Source organism: Ursus maritimus, unplaced genomic scaffold, assembly GCF_017311325.1.
Source record: "Ursus maritimus isolate PB19 unplaced genomic scaffold, ASM1731132v1 scaffold_17, whole genome shotgun sequence".
NCBI classification, from domain to species: Eukaryota; Metazoa; Chordata; class Mammalia; order Carnivora; family Ursidae; genus Ursus; species Ursus maritimus.
The window spans coordinates 9,142,344-9,161,384 of NW_024424119.1; the positions used below are offsets into that span (position 1 = coordinate 9,142,344).

The 19,041-nt window shown below is 36.5% G+C and overlaps 1 protein-coding gene across 1 annotated transcript in view; it reads left to right on the top strand.

Moving 5' to 3' along the window:
* Positions 1–19,041, top strand: part of CCDC171 (coiled-coil domain containing 171) — a 293,895-nt gene that overhangs the window by 23,203 nt on the left and 251,651 nt on the right. Inside the window, 2 exon segments of the mRNA XM_040631456.1 lie at positions 2,114–2,288; positions 7,188–7,378. Coding sequence (XP_040487390.1) covers positions 2,114–2,288; positions 7,188–7,378 — 366 coding nt within the window.

Below are 19,041 nucleotides of genomic sequence, written 5' to 3' on the forward strand. Positions count from 1 at the left end.
CATGGAGCTAATAAAAGAATGAGAGATTCTTTTAAAGTCAACATAGAAACTCTGGCTTTCTGACCATTTTGAACTGAGATCCTAAAGCTCTGAGATGTATCATTTTGTTTTTAAGATTTTATTTATTTATTTGAGAGAGAGAGAGCGCGGGGTGAGGGACAGAGGGAGAAGCAGGTTCTCCGCTGAGCAGGCAGGGCTCGATCCAGGGAGATCCCGGGATCATGACCTGAGCCAAAGGCAGACGCTTAACTGACTGAGCCACCCAGGCGCCCCTATCGTTTTGTTTTTGTAAGTTCTCTAGCATAGTCACATTTAGCCTTCCTACCCTACAGGTCTTGAAGTAAACAAAGCTGTCCTGATGGCTAAGTGCAGTTGCTACTTCATCTCCCCAGGGCTTGTCCTCAACTGGCATTTTATTCTAAACTGCAAACAATAATTGAAATAATTGTGATCCCACTGTATGCCATGGATCACTGCAAAAGTATATCATTTCTACCTTCGAAGAGGTCTTCATTGATTGACAGGAGGGACTATCCAAGAGAATCTGAAGCAACAGGGAAGATAGGGGTGCTGCTGAAGGTAGATCTGGAGCGGGAGAACAACCCTGGGTTCGCTACTTCTGCCCTTATAAGTATATCACAAGTGCCTCCTATTGGCCAAACCCGAGAGGCCAGTTGTCAAGGGAGACTGGGAAATGTAGTTCCTGCAATATAGAGCATCGCTGTAGAAGAGTAGGGAGGGGGTCTGGGGGCAAACAGGTGAATGACTGGCACACCTGGGAATGCCCAAATGTTAACAACCGTTAGTCTTATGAGGGGGAGACCGTGGGCAGGGAGGGATAGAGTGATTCTGAAACAAAATGAGTTATCTTGAATACTTAATTAAGATTCTATGATTTTTTTCTTTACTATTAAAAGATATTTATAAATTCTTATTTTATAAGCACAAGTATTTTGAAGACATTTACTTCACTAAAATTTTTTAAAAATAAAAATTACTTTTTTTTCTTTAAATGTGGAAAAGTGTGTAATTCTGCTGCACTCTACATATTAACAGCTACTTATGGTAATTTCTGTTGTTGCTCTTCTGAAATTCTTTTGTCTTTTCGTGATGGCTTTCTAGCATTCTCTCTTATCCACCATCTCTTTCTTGACCACCAGCAGTAAATGATTTTGCTTTTCTTTGAGCTATTGTAACATTTTTACCTCTCTTATAAAACTTATCCCATATGCCTTCCTACAGCATTTCATTACTTGAGATAAGGGGCTCTGTAATGTTTGTTTTTGTATCTTTCACTGCACTTGACACGTAGGAAGTGCTTAATATTATTTAGTGAATCACTGATTAGATCATAGAATTTTGGAGTGGGAATGGACTTTATAAATCATTTAGTTCTGACTCTCTGACTTATCTTCTGTCACATTACGCATGGAAGGATATTAGATAAATTAGATCTAGTTATTAAATATCTAGTTGTCTAGGTATTAGATAAATTAGATATTAATTCATTAAAATCCCTGCAAGATTGGGGCTTTTATTACTTAATGTTCTGTCAGTAATGTCATAATCAAGAGAAATAATATAGACAATATTTACCAAACTATGCTATGATGCAATTTGCTTCTTGATTCATTAAGGAATAGGAAGCGGAGAGGGGAAAATGAGTTTTCAAGTACTTACAGTATGTCATTTTTTGTTTCTTAGGCATTACTATTTCTGATTAAGACTTGCAATTTTTAAGGGGTGCCTGGCTGGCTCAGTTGGTAGAGCATGCGACTCTTGATCTGGGGATCATGAGTTCAAGCCCCATGTTGGACATAGAACCTACTTAAAAAAAAAAAAACCCAAACAACTTGCAATTTCTCTTTATAAGATCATTTGGCATTTTTTTTCTCTCTAGTAGATTCTCTAAAATTAGAAGACTAATGAGTGTCATTTGGTAAGACTAGTGCTTCTTTTCCAGTCTTCTAGAAAAGTATAAATTTATAAATTCTTGTCTTATCAATATTATAGAAACATGTTTCTCTGAGACATTTAAATGTTTGGGTGCACGATCTCATAATCTTGGTGCCATATTTTAATATTGGTTCATGATCTCGAAATCTCTTTTTAGCTGGCAAGCTATGAGAGCCAGATTGCCAAGCTGCGATCCGAGGTTGAAAAAGGAGAGGCATTGCGACAAAGTCTGGAATATGACCTGGCTGTCGTTAGAAAGGAAGCTGGTCTCGGGAGACGGGCTGCTGAAGAAAGGTTAGCTGAAGCACATAGGATCCAAGAAAAACTCTGCGGTAAGACTATCCCATTTTTCCTGTGTTTAGGGTTTAAACCTTATTGTATAGCATCATTCATGTTGCATGTGTTCACTCTATAGGGTCAGAGGTAGGCCTTTGATGGACAGACTTTATTGGGTGTGTATAAAGTCTTCTAGCACTCATGTGAACATTCACCTACTTGGCATTAATTTTTTTGGTGTTGTGCATGTATGGAAAAAGGGGTTCAAAATTCTGTTAATCATTTGTAGAGCAGTTGTTTCATGAATAATCAATCAGCAGAATCACATAGAGATTAAAAAAAAAAAAAAACAAAAAACCAAACATTCACAGGCCCCCTGTCACATGGTTTCTGAATTAGAATTTCTAGCTTGAGAGAGTCTATATGTTCAAGAAGGACTGCAGGTGATTTTGTTGATTGGCTAGGTTTGGGAACCATAGGGCTAGACGGTTGTGCTTAGGAAAGTAAAATGTTATGAATTTAATCCTCAAAAGCTCTCTGTTATGTAGCATATGAGCACTTAAAAATCTTTTTATTTAAGAATAATATATGTGGGCACCTGTGTGGCTCAGTTGGTTAAGTGTCTGCATTCGGCTCAGGTCATGATCCTGTGGTCCTGGAATTGAGTCCCCCCATTGGGCTCCCTGCTTGGTGAGGAGTCTGCTTCTCCCTCTGCCTGCTGCTTTCCCTGCTTGTGCTCTCTCTGTCTGTCAAATAAGTAAATAAAATCTTTAAAAAAGTGTAATATATGTAAAGAAATGTGCCTAATGTAAGTGTATAACTCCTAAGAAGCACCCCAGATCATGGAATGGAAAATTACCAGAAATCGTCCACATGGATAACTACTATCCTGAATTTTAATAACAAGGATAAATTGTGCCTCTTTTTTGTACTTAATATTAAATGAATCATATAATATGTTCTCTTTAATGTCTGGTTTCTTTATGAACTTGGTAGTGATGTTTAGTATTATACTGTGTGACATACCACATATATTTATCAATTTATGTTAATGGGCACTTGGGGAATGTTCAGTTTTTGGTTATTAAGAATAACGTTGCTACGAACATTACTTTTTTAAAGCTTTTACTTTTAAGTAATCTCTATACCCAATGTGGGGCTTGAATGCACAACCCTGAGATCAAGAATTGCATGCTTCACTGATAAGCCAGCCAGACGCCCCCAGTGTTGCTGTGAACATTCTTGTATGCAACAGGTTTTAATTAAGAGAACGTTGAACATGAATTAGAAGAATTAGACCTAGATCCTGGTTTTACCACTTACTTAGTGACATTTGAACCTAGGTTGTTTTAAGGATGAAGTGAAAAAATGCAAGTTCTTAGTTAACCACATGGAACTAAACAGTGTTAACTTGCAGTTTCTGTAGTGGTTCTGGGCCCAAGTTGCGGCCAGCTGTCTTGGGTTATTGCCACTGGTCAGAAGTATTTTTGATTACCTCTGGCATTTAATAACCACAACACTACTTGGAACTTATGAACATAAGAATTGAAAGGCACTAGATATACAAGTTAATGACTTTGATTTAATTATGAGGAGGTTGAAGTCCAGGGAAGATGGGAAGTTATTTTCCCAAAGTCAAATGATTTCAACAGACACTTTATAGAGGAAGATAGAATAGCCATTAATGAGATGAAAAATACTTGACCTCACTTGTCTTCAGAGAAATGCAGATTAAAACCACAGTGACTGTTTATTACGTACCTATTAGGTGGTGCTAATTGGAAACACCGTCAATACCAAATGTTGGTAAGGATGTAGAGCAACTAGAACTCTTCTACTTTGTAAGTGGGAGAGTAAATGGTACAACTACTTTGGGAAAAACCTGGTAATTTCTTTAAAATAAACAGTTGACAGACAACTTGTTAGATAGTCAAAAGGTTTGTGAGCTGGAAGCACCAGATACCTCTGGAATTAGGAATCGAAATAGCAGTCGTAGGTAAAATAAAGAGGGTTAAATGAAAGCTCTTTGCTTTAGAGGCAATTAGGTTCTTAGATCTCCTTCCCAAGAGCAGTGTACTCTGGGATTGCTCTCACTTTCTAGTGGGAGCTGGGAGTTGGGTGGTTTAATTTCTGGAGATGATAAAATACAGGTTCTCCAGACTAGCAAAAACAGGAAGATGGCATACTCAATGCTGAATGTTGAGAAACTATTCCTTTCGGCCTCTTTTTTCTATTTTTTTCTCCAAAAGCTAGCACCCAGATTTCTATACTCCATGTGGGAGCTTAGAAGACTCTTCCGTAGATCATCTGACCAAACCAAGAGGAAAAACCTAATGATACTGATGCTGGGAGTTTCCTGATAAATGGCCCAACCAGATCCTTCTCCAGTGAAGGACCGCAATTATCCAGCCCTATATCCTCAAGTTCAGAATCTAGGTGGTGGGTATATGGGTGGTTATATGAGTGTGTCACCTTCACAGTTACCTTAATTGAGAGAAGACAACCAAGAATTACCAGATGCTTGGGGAGAGCCTCTAAAATGAGAGAAAAAAAGTAATTTGGAAGAATCAGAAACTGCAGGGAAAAGAAGATTTAACAAACAAGTAGCATTAATATCTTCAGAGCTGAAAGAGAATATATTTTATCCATGATGCAAGAACCTGATGCTGTAAAAAAAGAGAAAGCTCTTAGAAATTAAAAATATGAAATCAGGAATGAATAATGTCAATAGAAGCATTGGGAGATGAAGGTCAAGAAATCTCCTAGCAACGAGAGTAAAACAGTAAAAGTGGAAAAACAGGAGATAAAAGGCAAGAAAATTTGAGGGTCAATTTGAATAATAGGTAATATTGAAAGAAGAGATAAGAGAGAAAAGAGGGAGGGATAAATCATCAATGAAATTATTTAAGAAGTCATCTCAGAACTAAAGGTTATGAGTTGCCAGATTGAAAGGGTCCATTGAATAGTCACTGCTATGACAAGAAATAGACCCACCTGAGGGCAAAGCATTATGCAATTTCAGAAAAATAGAGACAAAGTGAAGATCCTAAAGCTTTTCAAAGAGAAAAGGAAAGACAGGAAAGACACAAAAGACACAAAAGAAAAATAGGCCACAATCAAAGGAACAGGAATCAAATGGCCTTAAATTTCTTGCCTGCAATCTGGGGTGCTAGACCATGGAGTAATATCATGTAGAGAGAGTAACTGGATTGGGGGAGACTTTTTGTGCCTTTTATATTTTTGAATTTTGAACCTTTTGAACATATGCTCTATTCGAAACACAAACATTGTTTGTTTACTTATTTATTTTAGTTTCAGAGGAAGAGTTTAGTGATTCATCAGTTGCATATAACACCTAGTGCTCATCACAAATGCTCTCCTTAATGCCCATCATCCAGTTACCCCAACCCCCACCTACCCCCTCCACTAAACCTCAGTTTGTTTCCTATAGTTAAGAGTCTCTTAACTCTCTGATTTCGTCTTATTTTATTTTTCCCTCCCTTCCCCTATGTTCCTCTGTTTTGTTTCTTAAATTCCACATATGAATAAGATCATGTGATATTTGTCTTTCTCTGACTGACTTGTTTCACTTAGCATAATACCCTCTAGGTCCATCCATGTTGCAAATGGCAATACTTCATTCTTTTGATGGCTGAGTAATATTCCATTTATTGCTGCTGTAAAGAGTGGGGTGGGTGTGTCCCTTTGAATCACTATGTTTGTATCCTTTGGATAAATTGCACCTAACTTAATACTCCCTAGCTCCACCCATGTTGTTGCAAGTGGCAAGATTTCATTTTTTCATGGCTGAATAATATTCCATTGTGTATATATAACACTTCTTTTTTATCCATCACTGGATGGACACTTGGGCTGTTTTTATATTTGGCTATTGTAGGTAATGCTGCTACAAACATCAGGGTGCACATATCCCTTTGAATTAGTATTTCTGTATTATTTGGGTAAATACCTAGTAGTGCAATTGTTGAATCATAGGGTAGTTCTATTTTTAATTTTTTGAGAACCTCCATATTCTTCCAGAGTGGCTGTAGCAGTTTGCATTCCCACTAACAGTGTAAGAGGGTTCCCCTTTCTCTGCATCCTCACCAACATCTGTTTTTTTCCTGACTTGTTAATTTTAGCCATTCTGACTGATGTGAGGCGGTATCTCATTGTGGTTTTAATGAACACAAATATAATTAAAAAAATACTAACTATGGCTTTTTTTTTCTATTTTGGTTTGTTTAACCAGTGTGTGTATATATGTCCTCATTTTATCTTCACAAAGCTTAACTAGGAGGCATTTTAGTCCCACTAAGGGTTAGAGAGTCAGAGAAATTTAATCAGGTGGTAGGTGATGTAGCCAGACCTGTAACGTGTTTTATTGCTTAGTTTCTAGATGCTGAAATAGAGCAGCAGCCGTAGTGAGTTGAGAGGTATTAGTTATTGTCAAGGTTATACTAGGATGAGAGGTGAGTTGAGCCTAACCTTGATGAAGTCAATAGCTAGAGTTCTAAGGGCTGGAACAGTGACTTTCAACCTCAATTTTGTGTAAGTGTGTCAAAACTTATTTTTTGCCAATAGTCAAATATCAAAATTTGTAATCTAGTAAGTCTTTTTAAAAAGTAGCCCATAGTTTTAAAAATGCACAGCATTTGATTTATTTTCTTGAATAGGAGAAATGTAGAATTGCAGTTGGTGCTAGAGGTGCACCTAAACTTGGGCATTTCATGGCAAAATCACCTTTGTCTGGAAGGGAAGAAGAGATTGGGAAATTAGAGAATAGATTGTTCTGGAATAGTGAGCTTTTCAAGTTGACTGGTGTGAAGTGGTTAAATGTTTTGTTCTAAGATCACTCTGTGAATGGCATCAACTTCAATGCCTAGGTGTTTGAACTCCTAGGGATTTAATTTGTGGTTGTAAGTATACCTATTTTTCTTTTATATTTTTAATAGCTCAGAATGCAGAACTTCAAGGAAAAGCAAATGAGATCGAGAAAGCATTCCAGACTTCCCAGCTGAAGTGGAAAGAAGAATGCAGAAGATTTGAACATGATTTGGAGGAAAGAGATAATATAATTCAAAATTGCAATCGAGAATATGATTTACTTATGAAAGAAAAAAGCAGACTAGAGAAAACTCTACAGGTAAATTATTTTTTTAAAGATTATTTATATTAGAGAGAGAGTGCGAGAGAGAGCAGAGCACGTGTGTGTGTGCAGAGGAAGAGGGTGAGAAAGAATCTCAAGTAGACGCCTTGCTGAACGTGGAGCGCAATGTGGGGCTCAATCCCAGAACTCCGAGATTATGACCTGAGCCAAAACCAAGAGTTGGACGCTCAACCGACTGAGCAACCCAGGCACCCACCAGGTAAATTATTTTTATAAAGGACTTTTTCTAGATTCATTGAGATGTGTTACATGTTATTTGAAGTCATCCTTGGAAAGGAAAATATCTGCCAGAAATCAAATCTGATTTCCTTCTATCCACCCTCCCTCTCTCCCTTTCTTCTTTCCTTTCAGGGACATTTTTGTGGGTCTCTTTTGTAATATGCTTTAGCAATATATTAACATGTATGCTGTCTTCATTTGTGAAAAAGAGTTTGAGATCTCTGATCAAACTAAAAGAAGTCACTTATGTGGAAGTGTAAGAAGATGAGAACCTCCAGTCCTTTAGTTTCAGCAGTATGAAAATTTGGAATTTTAGAAATGTGGGCACTAGATTTTGGTCTAAATATACAATAAATATAAAAAAAATTTATATATGTGATATAGACTTCATTATCTATGTAGAGTACATTCTATGTAGATATGACATGAAAAATATTTGATGACCTTTTACTGAAATTATTTGAGCTGTTTATTTTCCTATTTTTTGTTCTTTTTTTTCTTTAACTCTCTTAAGTAAAAGTGTGGTTTAAGGGTGAAGTTGCTAACCCCTTAAAGGATAGATTTTGAATTGCCTATGTTTGTCATTTTTTTGAAGCGCCAGTTTAAATTAAAAAAAAAATACACGATAGAAATGCTTTACATTTACCACTGGTGTAAATGACTTTTCAGAACTCTGGAGAAACAAATCTTTATTAAAAGTAATTTTACACAAGCATTTACTTGATGTAAAAGTTTCAGTACAAGGTTCCATGGCTTTGTCAGCAGATCTTTTGATTTCTTCCATTTCAGACACAGTTTGTCTCTTCCTTTAGTGTTATGTTCCCAGATCCTCGAACAGTGCCTGGCGTGTGCAAGGGCTCCGCCATCCGAATGGGGGGAGTTTAGGTGGCTACAGGCGCTCCAATCTCCTGGGGGGCTGTGTATCACCTTCCCCACGTAGAATGTCTAGAGCTACCGGGAAAGAAGCATAATGGCAGCAGTGTTCCTTATAGTCAGTCAGTCAGCCTGCGCCTCAAGTTTTAAGATCTTTCTGTGATCTGGCTCAGGTAATTGATAGAACTCTCCTTGTTTTTATGCCACTGGCTTTGAGCTGATCTGGGGGAATATGGGGTTGAATAGGCGTCACACTATTTAGCCTGAACAGGGGAAAAGGCTCAAGGCCCTTCGTAATGACTTTCCGTTAGTGTAAGTTATAAGGGTGATCTTTACAAGGGTGATCTTTACTATGCAGATCCCTGCTACTGTTTATATGGACACAGAAGGCTTTCCCTCCTTCTCATATCAACCACACAATCTTTCTCCTTGTGTTAATGGGAACTCAGTTTTAAATGGGGCTTCTTGGGGAACCTGCATTTTATATTCCTAAGAGTTTGAACCAAGTTAGAGCTTACAAATGTAGTACAACTAGGAAAACCCAAGAAGAAAAGCCTTTGCAAGTATTATCTGTAGAACAAGAAATTAGTCACCGTCCAAACCTTAAAAAATTTTTGACTTTTTAAATGTTTAACATTCTAGCGTTTCCTTATCCTGATTTGTTGCATGAAATTCCTTTCTTATCACGTTTGGTAAATACAGTGTACTCTGTGAGTTTTATATGTAAATTACCAGGGATAATCCAAACAGTTTGTTCATAGGTAATTAGAACTTTACATATTGTTTACTTTACATATAGATTTACATATAGATTACATATAATCTACATTCTGATGATCAAAATATAATATAGTTCTATTAATGATTTTAACAAATTATAATGAGTTTTAGCCATCTGTAGGTAAGGAGAGCCCTTTGTACACTTGAATTGGGGATGAAGGAAGAAAGATGACTTTCATTGATCTAATAGTAAAGCAAGATTTTATTCGTATAAAGGAAGCGTTGGAAAAACATCAGCAGGAGAAGAATGAGATGGAGTCTCATATCAGGGAGACAGCCCTGGAGGAGTTTAGATTACAAGCAGAACAATGGGAAGCAGAAAGAAGAGAGTTACAGTTTATAGTACAGGTATTTTAAAAATAATAATTCAGTTTCTTAAATATGTCTTTTTAATGCTTATGATATTAAAAATTACATTAGTGCAATAATTGGGTAGCTTACTCAATACAGAAATGATTCCTAATCTTTGATCTCTGGAAGGCCACGTTTCATTTGTGGTTACATGACAATATGGGCAAACGTTATAAGCAGACACTATCAGAATTAGAGTTGGGTGACTTCTGTAGCATAAATTATATGATTTTTGAGACGTGTACCTTTGGTATTTTATTTTTCCAGTTTAAAATATGAGACTGTTCACAGTCTTTAATAGCATAAAGAAATAGAATGATTGGATTTTAGATATTAAAGGATGCTTATAAATTAATATAGCATAATGATTTTTTCAACTCCTTTTTTAAGAAAAGCAAACTTAAAAATTTTTTTATTTAAATTGAATTAATTAACATACGATGTATTATTAGTTTCAGAGGTAGAGGTAGTGATTCATCAGTCTTATGTAACACCCAGTGCTCATCACATCACGTGCTCTCCTTAAAGCCCATCACCCAGTTACCCCATCCCCCACCTCCTCCCCTCCCTCAACCCTCAGTTCGTTTCCTATGATTAAGAGTCCCTTATAGTTTGTCTCCCTCTCTGATTTTGTCTTGTTTTATTATTTCCTCGCTTAAGAAGAGCAGATTCTTAATCCTGTTCTATTTACTGCTTTTCCCCAACACACAGACTCCCCAAGGCTTCAAATAGTCTGGTTGGAAAATAACTCATTCTATCCAACCCCCATTGTAGATGAGCAGATGGAGATTTATGATTTACTCAGATCATAGGCTGAGTAATTAATGTGGGAAAAGACTACCCGTCACCAGAGTCTCACTTTGGTGTACTGTGGCATTTTTTTCAGGAGGTTATATGTAAATTATTTTGAAAGAGAGATAAGAGAAATTCAAACTGTTAATTCACTGACCAGCTAACTTAAAATTTTAATTTCCATAATTTCTTCTATTACTTATTTTGAGATAAGACATTTTCTCTGTACAAAACGACAAACTGAAATATAGTCTTTGTAGACATCCAAGATACACATTCTTTACAGAATGAAAAATATCCATCAAAAATAAATTTTGGAGTAGTTTTATGTTAGAAACAACTCTGCAAGACAAAGGCAGCCAAAAACACGCAGAGAATAAGAGCCACCTTATTTCTTTAAGAGTGAAAACTGTCAGTAAACTGTGGAAATACTGAATTTGTTGTTTATGTAAGTATTCAAAATACCAACAGATCTATAGCTTTCCCAGACCTTTGGTCTTGGACTTGCACGATGCTTTTCTTACCATTCATTCCATCTGTGGAATCTGGAAAGACATTACAATCATTCTTTAGACCTCTTGGTATTCTTAGAGTCTGTTAGTAATCTGCCTGCCTTCCTTCCTTCCTTCCTTCCCTCCCTCCTTCCTTCCTTCCCCCCTTCCCTCCTTCCCTTACATACTGAGTTTCTGCTATGGGTACTGAGGATACAAAATTGATTAAGATATGATTTCTGTCCTTGAAGATCTTAAAATAGAGAGACATGTAAAGAAAGAAATATATTGGAATATAATAAAAATTTGAACAAAATGCTATGGGATCATGAAAGAGAAATTGATTAACTGCCTAGGACATTGGGGAAACCACCACAGAGCAGATGACATTTGAACTGTTGTTGATAATTGTCTTAAAGGCTACCTGAAACAAATAAGTAAACATAAGTAAATGAAAATAACCTCTTCATTTCTGAACACTCAGAAATCTCCAGTGCCAATAGTCAGAAGCCCAAAACTTGTAAAACATGATTCAGAAGGCTTTATATTTAAACGTGTGCATGATGTGATTTTAGATGCAGTTTCTTGGTCAATCCTATAAGCCTTAGATGAAATGTATGTAGTTATGACAGACTTTATATTATGAAGTATTAAAAGAATAATGTATCAGTCTTTTTTTTTAAGATTTTATAATTTTTTAAAAGTATTCTCTACACCCAATATGGGGCTCAAACTCATAACCTGAGATAGAGTCTCATGCTCCCCTAACCAAGCCAGCCAGGCACCCCAGTGTCAAGCTTTAATTATTATGTACGGGAAAGAATAGGGAATACACGCCTTAGTTACTACCACCTTTTGTAAGATTTTTTTAAAAGTTTTTATGTAAATTCTAATTAGTTAACACACAGTGTAATATTAGTGTAAGATAAGTTTTATTGTATTTTGTAACTGAAATGTTCAGAACTCAGTCTCTCAATTTCTTGTCCTTTTAACATTAACAAAAGAAAACTGTTTTTCCTTTTTAAAGCAAGTTTAAGAAACTATTCATATTTTTAAAAGTCCTTTTTTTTAAAAACAGCTCGAGGGATAGATTGAAATTCTCTTCTCTATTGGCTGTTGATGGGGTTAGGTTTCCATCCTATAATTAGATGTTAGTATGGTATAGTGTTCTCTTTGTGTAACTCTCTAAGGGAATTCAGTTTTTAAAATAAGTTAAAAAAAACCCTTCTAAGTGAAACCCCATCTTTAACAGACAAAGCAGGTGTAGTATTTCTTTCATCTGGGCTTTAGAATTCAGTCCCACTATAAAAAAAAATCTTAATTTTATGCCATGTCTCTTTTCTTTCCTAGTAATTGAAACGCTAAATAGAGGTGTACTTCTCTGGAATATTAATGGGAACTCTAGTGCAGTTACCTCACTTTAAAAAAGTGTTTCTCATTTTTTTAAATGCATGTCCTCTTTTGATAAACATAAAAACTCCATGTCTTTCTTCAGCATTATTTGAAATTTCAAAACAAATCAAAGCCAAAAAACCCCCAAAACAAATCAAAGCTAATTTAATTTAAAAACAAAGTATTTATTTTGATTTTGAAAGTCTTATTTTTTATTTTTTTCTCTATATATTAACATTTTAAATTTAAAAGTGGCCGTTTGTTGTGTTTTTATTTATTTTTTCTTCATTCCTGCTCTAGCAAGGGGAATTTTGAGGATGCTTTTTTTTTTTTTTAAGATTTTATTCATTTGACACAGAGAGTGGGAGCATGAGTGGGGGGAGGGGTCGAGGGAGAAGGAGAAGGAGGTTCCCCACTGAGCAGGGAGCCCCACATGGGGTGCTTGATCGCAGGACCCTAGCATCATGACCTTAACCAACTGAGCCACCCAGGTGCCCCTTCAATGTATAATTTATCAGTAGGATTGAAAGCATTTAGAAAATGTATTTTTTTTGTATATATCTTGTTTCCCAAATTCTAGAACTCAACCAGGGAATAAAATGATCCTTTCCTCCTTCATTGACTAGATTCAGTTTAAGTGTCCAGTGATTAAGGGATGGGAGAGTCTGTAATGGCAAAATGCATGAGGAATGTAGATTGAAAATAACACCATATACTAAAGAGGAGGGAGAGTGGGGAAGCAGTGAAGAAGGTACCAGGGCAGGCTTAGGCATCAGTAGGTGGGGGATATTAGGGAGTGGAGGGCAACGTGTGAAAGACTGATCCTGTAGGCACAGTTGTGATCTAGGGACAGCTTGGAGGAAGCTCCTGGGAAAGGAAGTATTTCAGTTTGCCTGAAATGGTCTAGAGCGGCAAGGAGCATTTCTTTGCAGTTTCCTAGGAAACTGCCCACTGGTGCCCTGTGTAAGTGAACAGCATGGACAGTGACTCCCACACTGGTCCTGCCTGTTGTTTCCAAACAGGAAATAGCTTTATATTCAACTTATAAAATTACTATATATTGTGCTCATTCTACAAAATGCCCTCATTTAGGGAAATTTAAAAGCCAAAGTGAAGGTCCTATGACTCCCCCTTCAATCCCACTCATTATCTAAGGAGATATAAACACTTATCACTGTATTACATAAACGGAATCCTATTCCTTGGTATGTTCGGTGGCCATCTTTTGATACCTTTATATTATTCTTGTAGTGGTTGCATGGTTTTCTGCCATGTGGACGTTCCCAATATTTATTAAGGAATCCCTTATTGAAAGACATTTTATTTCCTTCAAAAATCTTTTGCTCTAATCAAGATTTGGGGTGCTTGACTGGCTCAGTCCATAGAGCATGTGACGCTTGATCTTGGGGTTGTGAGTTCAAGCCCCATGTTGGGCATAGAGCTTATTTTATCAAAAAATTTTTAAAAAGATTTTATTTATTTGAGAGAGACACAGAGAGGGTGAGAGAGAGCAAGCAGGAGCAGGTAGCAGAGGGAAGAGCAGAGGGAGAGGGAGAAGCAGATTCCCCACTGGGCAGGAAGCCTGACCAGGACTCAATCCCAGGACCCCAGGATCATAACCTGAGCCAAAGGCAGACGCGCAACCAACTGAGCCACCCAGGCACCCTGAGCTTACTTTTATGAAGAAAAAAAGAAAAAAGAGAAAAAAGGAAAAAATGATTCACTAACATTCCTGGCCATATCTTTGAGCTGTTGGACGAGTGATTGAATTGCGTAAATGCCGAAAAGTATCACTGCTTGGTGTGCAAGCTCATGGGTTTATTATGATGATCGGTATTACACAAAGTAGTACCTGCAAATACATTTCTGACTGTAGAACTGTGCTGGCTTTGGGGATTTCAGGATATAAGCATGTACTAGGATGAGGTGGTAACTAGCTAAATTGATATATTTCATAAGGCAGGAAGGAGGAGTACCTTAGCTCTGATATGTTTCTAATTATACTTTTATAATTCTTAGGACTTAAAACCATATTTTGGAGCTGAGAAATGTTGTTTATATGAGTATATATAAAAAATTATGGTTTTTGGGCTGTGTTTCTGAAATATGTGGACAGAAGGCAAGTTTATTTTCTAGTAGCACAATGTGGTTTCCTGTGACGGTAAATGTCAGTTCAGAAAGAAGCTTCTTTTTAAAATATTTTAGTTCAACACCTCCCTCTAGTGGACAAAAGAAAAAATCCTTCAATTTCCATTGTCCTTAATATGATTTTGTTACGCACACAGCCCACACAGGCCACACTTAACTTTTTCACTGTAAGGATCCCGGTAGCTTTTTGCTTTATTAGAAAATAAAATCTGTGACAAAATTGTTAAAACTTTATTTGCAAGAAGAGAAATTAATCTTGATATATAACTGCATGAACTGTTTTATGGCTCTTTTGGAATTTTCTTGTCTGTTATAATGCACTCCAGACTTGGATTGTGTTGATAAAACCATAAACTTAAAATGAATTTAAACATACAAAAAATAACAGAGGTTAATATAACCAGTATGCAGCGTAACATACAATACCATTAATATACTAATATTTACTATCGATGTCATGTGCTTGTTGTATTTTTTCAGAATTAAAAACAGACAAGCAATAAATTGTTACATTATTTAAGACTGACTATTCTGAATTACTTCATCATCCCACCATCACCCTCCTCACAAAAGATAACCATTATTCTGAAGTTGGTGTTTAATTTTCTATCTGTAAACATTGACAATGTATCATATTATTTTGGTATTTTTTGTGTTTTAAAAATATACATAGAGTATCATAAAGTATGAATCCTTTTCCAACTTGTCTTTCTCACTTGTGTTTTTGAGATTTATCCAAATTAATAAACTGGCTCTGGTTCATTCAATTTAACTGGTGTATAGTAGTTTATCCTATGCATATCTCACAATTAATTTCTATTACTGGATTGATTGAGGTTTAAATTCTTCCCAACCTACATACCTATCAAATATTTTTGTTTATGTGGGTATGTAGTTTTTGTATATGCAATTACTTGGAGGTAAAATATGTGCCAAATTGTTCTCCCACATGGTTGTACCTCTTCCCTTACAGTCTCTTGACTACTTGGTATTTTCAGATGTAGTTTCTTTTGCAGTAGGATGTGTGTGATACTGTATTTCATTCTTGCTTAAGTTTCTCTTTCTCTGACATTGAGCATGTTATATTTATTGGCCATTCATGTTTCTTCTTTTGTGAACTGCCAGCTTATAATTTTCCTCTTTTTCCTTTTGGATTTTTTGTATATTTTTATTGATTTATAGGAGCTTTTAATCTATTTGGTTTCTAATCCTTGGCTAATTATATCCCCAGGGTAAACATGGAGACAATTATATTGTATTTGATACACAGTTTTAAATATTAGTGTAGTTGAATTTACCAGTCCTTTTCTTTATTAATAGTGCTTTTTATGTCTTCAATAATCTAAAGTCATAAAGAGAATATGTATTTTTTTATACATAGCGTGAGAAGATCTAATTTTATTATTTTTTTCAAAAGGATACCAAATGCCTCTCTACCAGTTATTGTCTTTTGTCACCACTCACCGACTTATAGTGTAGTCTCTGTCATCTGCCGAGGTCCTTTCTGTCTAAGGTTTGGTTCCTGAGTGCTGTGTTCTGTTTTACTTACATGCTTGTCTATTTATGAATCAATACTGAATTATTTTATTTACTATGGCTTTAGAGTAAGTCTTGATATCTGGTAGGGCAAGTTCCCCTCCTGATTCTTAATATTTTTTGTGGGGGAGGAGAGTTATTCTTAGCCATTTATTTATTTATTTATTTATTTTAAAGATTTTATTTATTTATTTGACAGAGATAGAGACAGCCAGCGAGAGAGGGAACACAAGCAGGGGGAGTGGGAGAGGAAGAAGCAGGCTCATAGCGGAAGAGCCTGATGTGGGGCTCGATCCCATAACGCCGGGATCACGCCCTGAGCCGAAGGCAGGCGCTTAACCGCTGTGCCACCCAGGTGCCCCTATTCTTAGTCTTTTAATCTCCCTTACGAGTTTGAGGTTTAGTTTGTAATATTTCACCAAGAAAGCTTGGTGAAATTTTGATTGGAATTGGATTGGATTTTAAGGTCAGTTTGGCATAAAGTTGACATCATTGATTTCTTCTGTTTTTCCATCCTTTTATATTTTTGTTCTATTTCCTGGGAGATTTCTTCAATTTTATGTTGTAACTTTTCTGCTGAATTTTCATTTCTTCTTTTGGGTTATTAATTTTTAAGAGCTCTTGTTTGTTCTTTGACTATGCTTTTTTTTTTTTATAGTGACTCTTGTCACATAGTTGCAATTTTTTTTTCTTGAGATGAGAACTTATAAGATTTATTCCCTTAACAAGTTTCAAGTATACAATACAGTACCGTTAACTAAAGTCACCATGCTGTACTTAATTAACATCCTCGGGACTTACTATCTTATAACTTTTGACTATCTTCACTTATTTCTCCCATTCCCCACCCTCCACCTCTGGCAGTCACCATTCTGATCTGTTTCTGTGAGTTTGGTTTCTTTTGATTCCACATATAAGTGAGATTATACAGTATTTGCCTTTCCCGGTCTGATTTATTTCACTTAGCATAATGCCTTCAGGGTGCAGCAATGTTGTTGCAAATGGCAGGATTTCCTTCTTTTTAATGGCTGAATAATATTCCATTATGTATATGTGTGTGTATGTGTGTGTGTATCACATTTTGTTTATCCATTCATCCATTGGTGGACACTTAGGTTGTTGTCATGTCTTGGCTATTGTATTGAGAATATTGATTTTCAAGGCTATCAGGAGCTGGTGGAGAGGGGCATGGATTTAGGGCAAATTAAAATGCGACAAAGCTCACCATTCTTACAGAGATTCAGCTGATTTTCTTAGAATAAGTGCTTATTGACAAGATTATTGCAAGCCTTTGGTTAATTTCCAGTTATGAAAAATTTGATTTTGAAATTTTTTGACAGTGTTCTTGCTGCTTTTATGGAGGAAAGAATTTTTGGCGGTCTTTACTTTGCCATTCTGAAATCGCTTCTGTTCTCTTAATATATTTTGAAGGTGTATTTTCTCTCTCTCTTTTTTTAAAGATTTTATTTATTTTTATTTCTTTGATAGAGAAAGACAGAGAGAGCTCCCATGAGAGGGGTGAAGGGCAGAGGGAGAAGCAGACTCCCCACAGAGCGGGGAGCCCGATGTGGGACTCGATCCCAGGACCCTGGGACCATGACCTGAGCTGAAGGTAGACACTTAGCCCAGGCACCCCAGGAGGGCATATAACTTAACAGTGAATTTGAATTGACGCCGGCACTATTGAGTGCTTGAAGGAGGGGGACATATCATACAGAATAAAAATAGTATCTTATATAGTGCTTAATGCTCTTAAGAGTACTTTCGTATATGAAGGTACTGTTACGGTGAACTTAGATGACGTGGCTATTCATAAAACCGTTTATTCTTGAATCCACATTGCCTTTAGAGAACTGCGAGTGCTGTCTGCTGATTGCAGGCTTGCTGGCGCACTTTTGCTCTGGTGCCCAGCTTTGCCCTTATCTGTGCTAGTTTAAGGATTGAAAACGTGTGAGTAGGTGAACTTCTGTATATTAAGACGCTTCCGTTACTTGAAGACAATCATTCTTAAGAATTCGTGTGTAGTCAGCTACAGAGTGGTAATCTCATGGGTGAGGGGGTGTGGAGAGAACGAATTACATGACGTTTTGTTCTTTATCCTTTGACTGTGGACAGTTCTGCCGGGGGCTTCCCAAGTTAGAGTCTTTTCTAGAGAATTGTATTTGGTGCTTGTGACATTCTCAGTCATACTCTCATACACCTTTTGAGTGGCTGGCAATACTTGGAACCATTTTGGATCCCTGTGCTTGTGTATGTCCGTGAATAAGAGTGTGCTGGTGAAGGAAGGTGGGAAAGGAGCCTGCGTGAGAATGTAGACACTTTCCTGTGGAAGATACTTGGATATGTGTGTTAACTTCACGTTAGAACTTTCTATAACATTCAACTCTGATTTCTGAGTTTAATTGGAAAAGGAGATTGAGAGATTTTAGCAGAAGACTACTTGGTGTTATTTTTCTTTCAATAATACAGCAAAGACTTGAAAACTTGAAAACTGAAGGAAATGAAACACAGCCATCTAGTGGATACAACTTTAAGAGCTATCACCATCAAGTACCAAGAGCTCACGTAAAATCTCTCACAGGCCATTATTAGGCATTCAAGCTAATCCCTTCTCCTCACACAAAGGAGCAGTGTACATTTGTATTACAAAATATTTTAAAATTTTAATGAGGGGGAAAACATTATATATGGAAGTTAGACTACAGCATTATGTAAATACCCTTAGAGGTCAGTTGAACTAGCATAACATAGTAAGCTGTATACATTTTCAACCGTAACGTGTATTAATCAGAGCTTTAAAATTATAAAACTCCCATAATTCTTTTTATTTTATTTTATTTTTAAGTAATCTCTACACCCAACCTGGGGCTTAAACTCATGACCCTGAGATCAAGAGTTTCATGCTGTACCGACCAAGCCAGTCAGGCGCCCCAAAATTGTAAAACTCCTATAGTGCTTTTTGAACACGTGTATATTCTGAAAATTGCTGGACTATCTAGGCCTCTCTTGCCTATGAGGGCAGGTGTCTGTAAGATCCTTGAATGACATGGGTTTGAA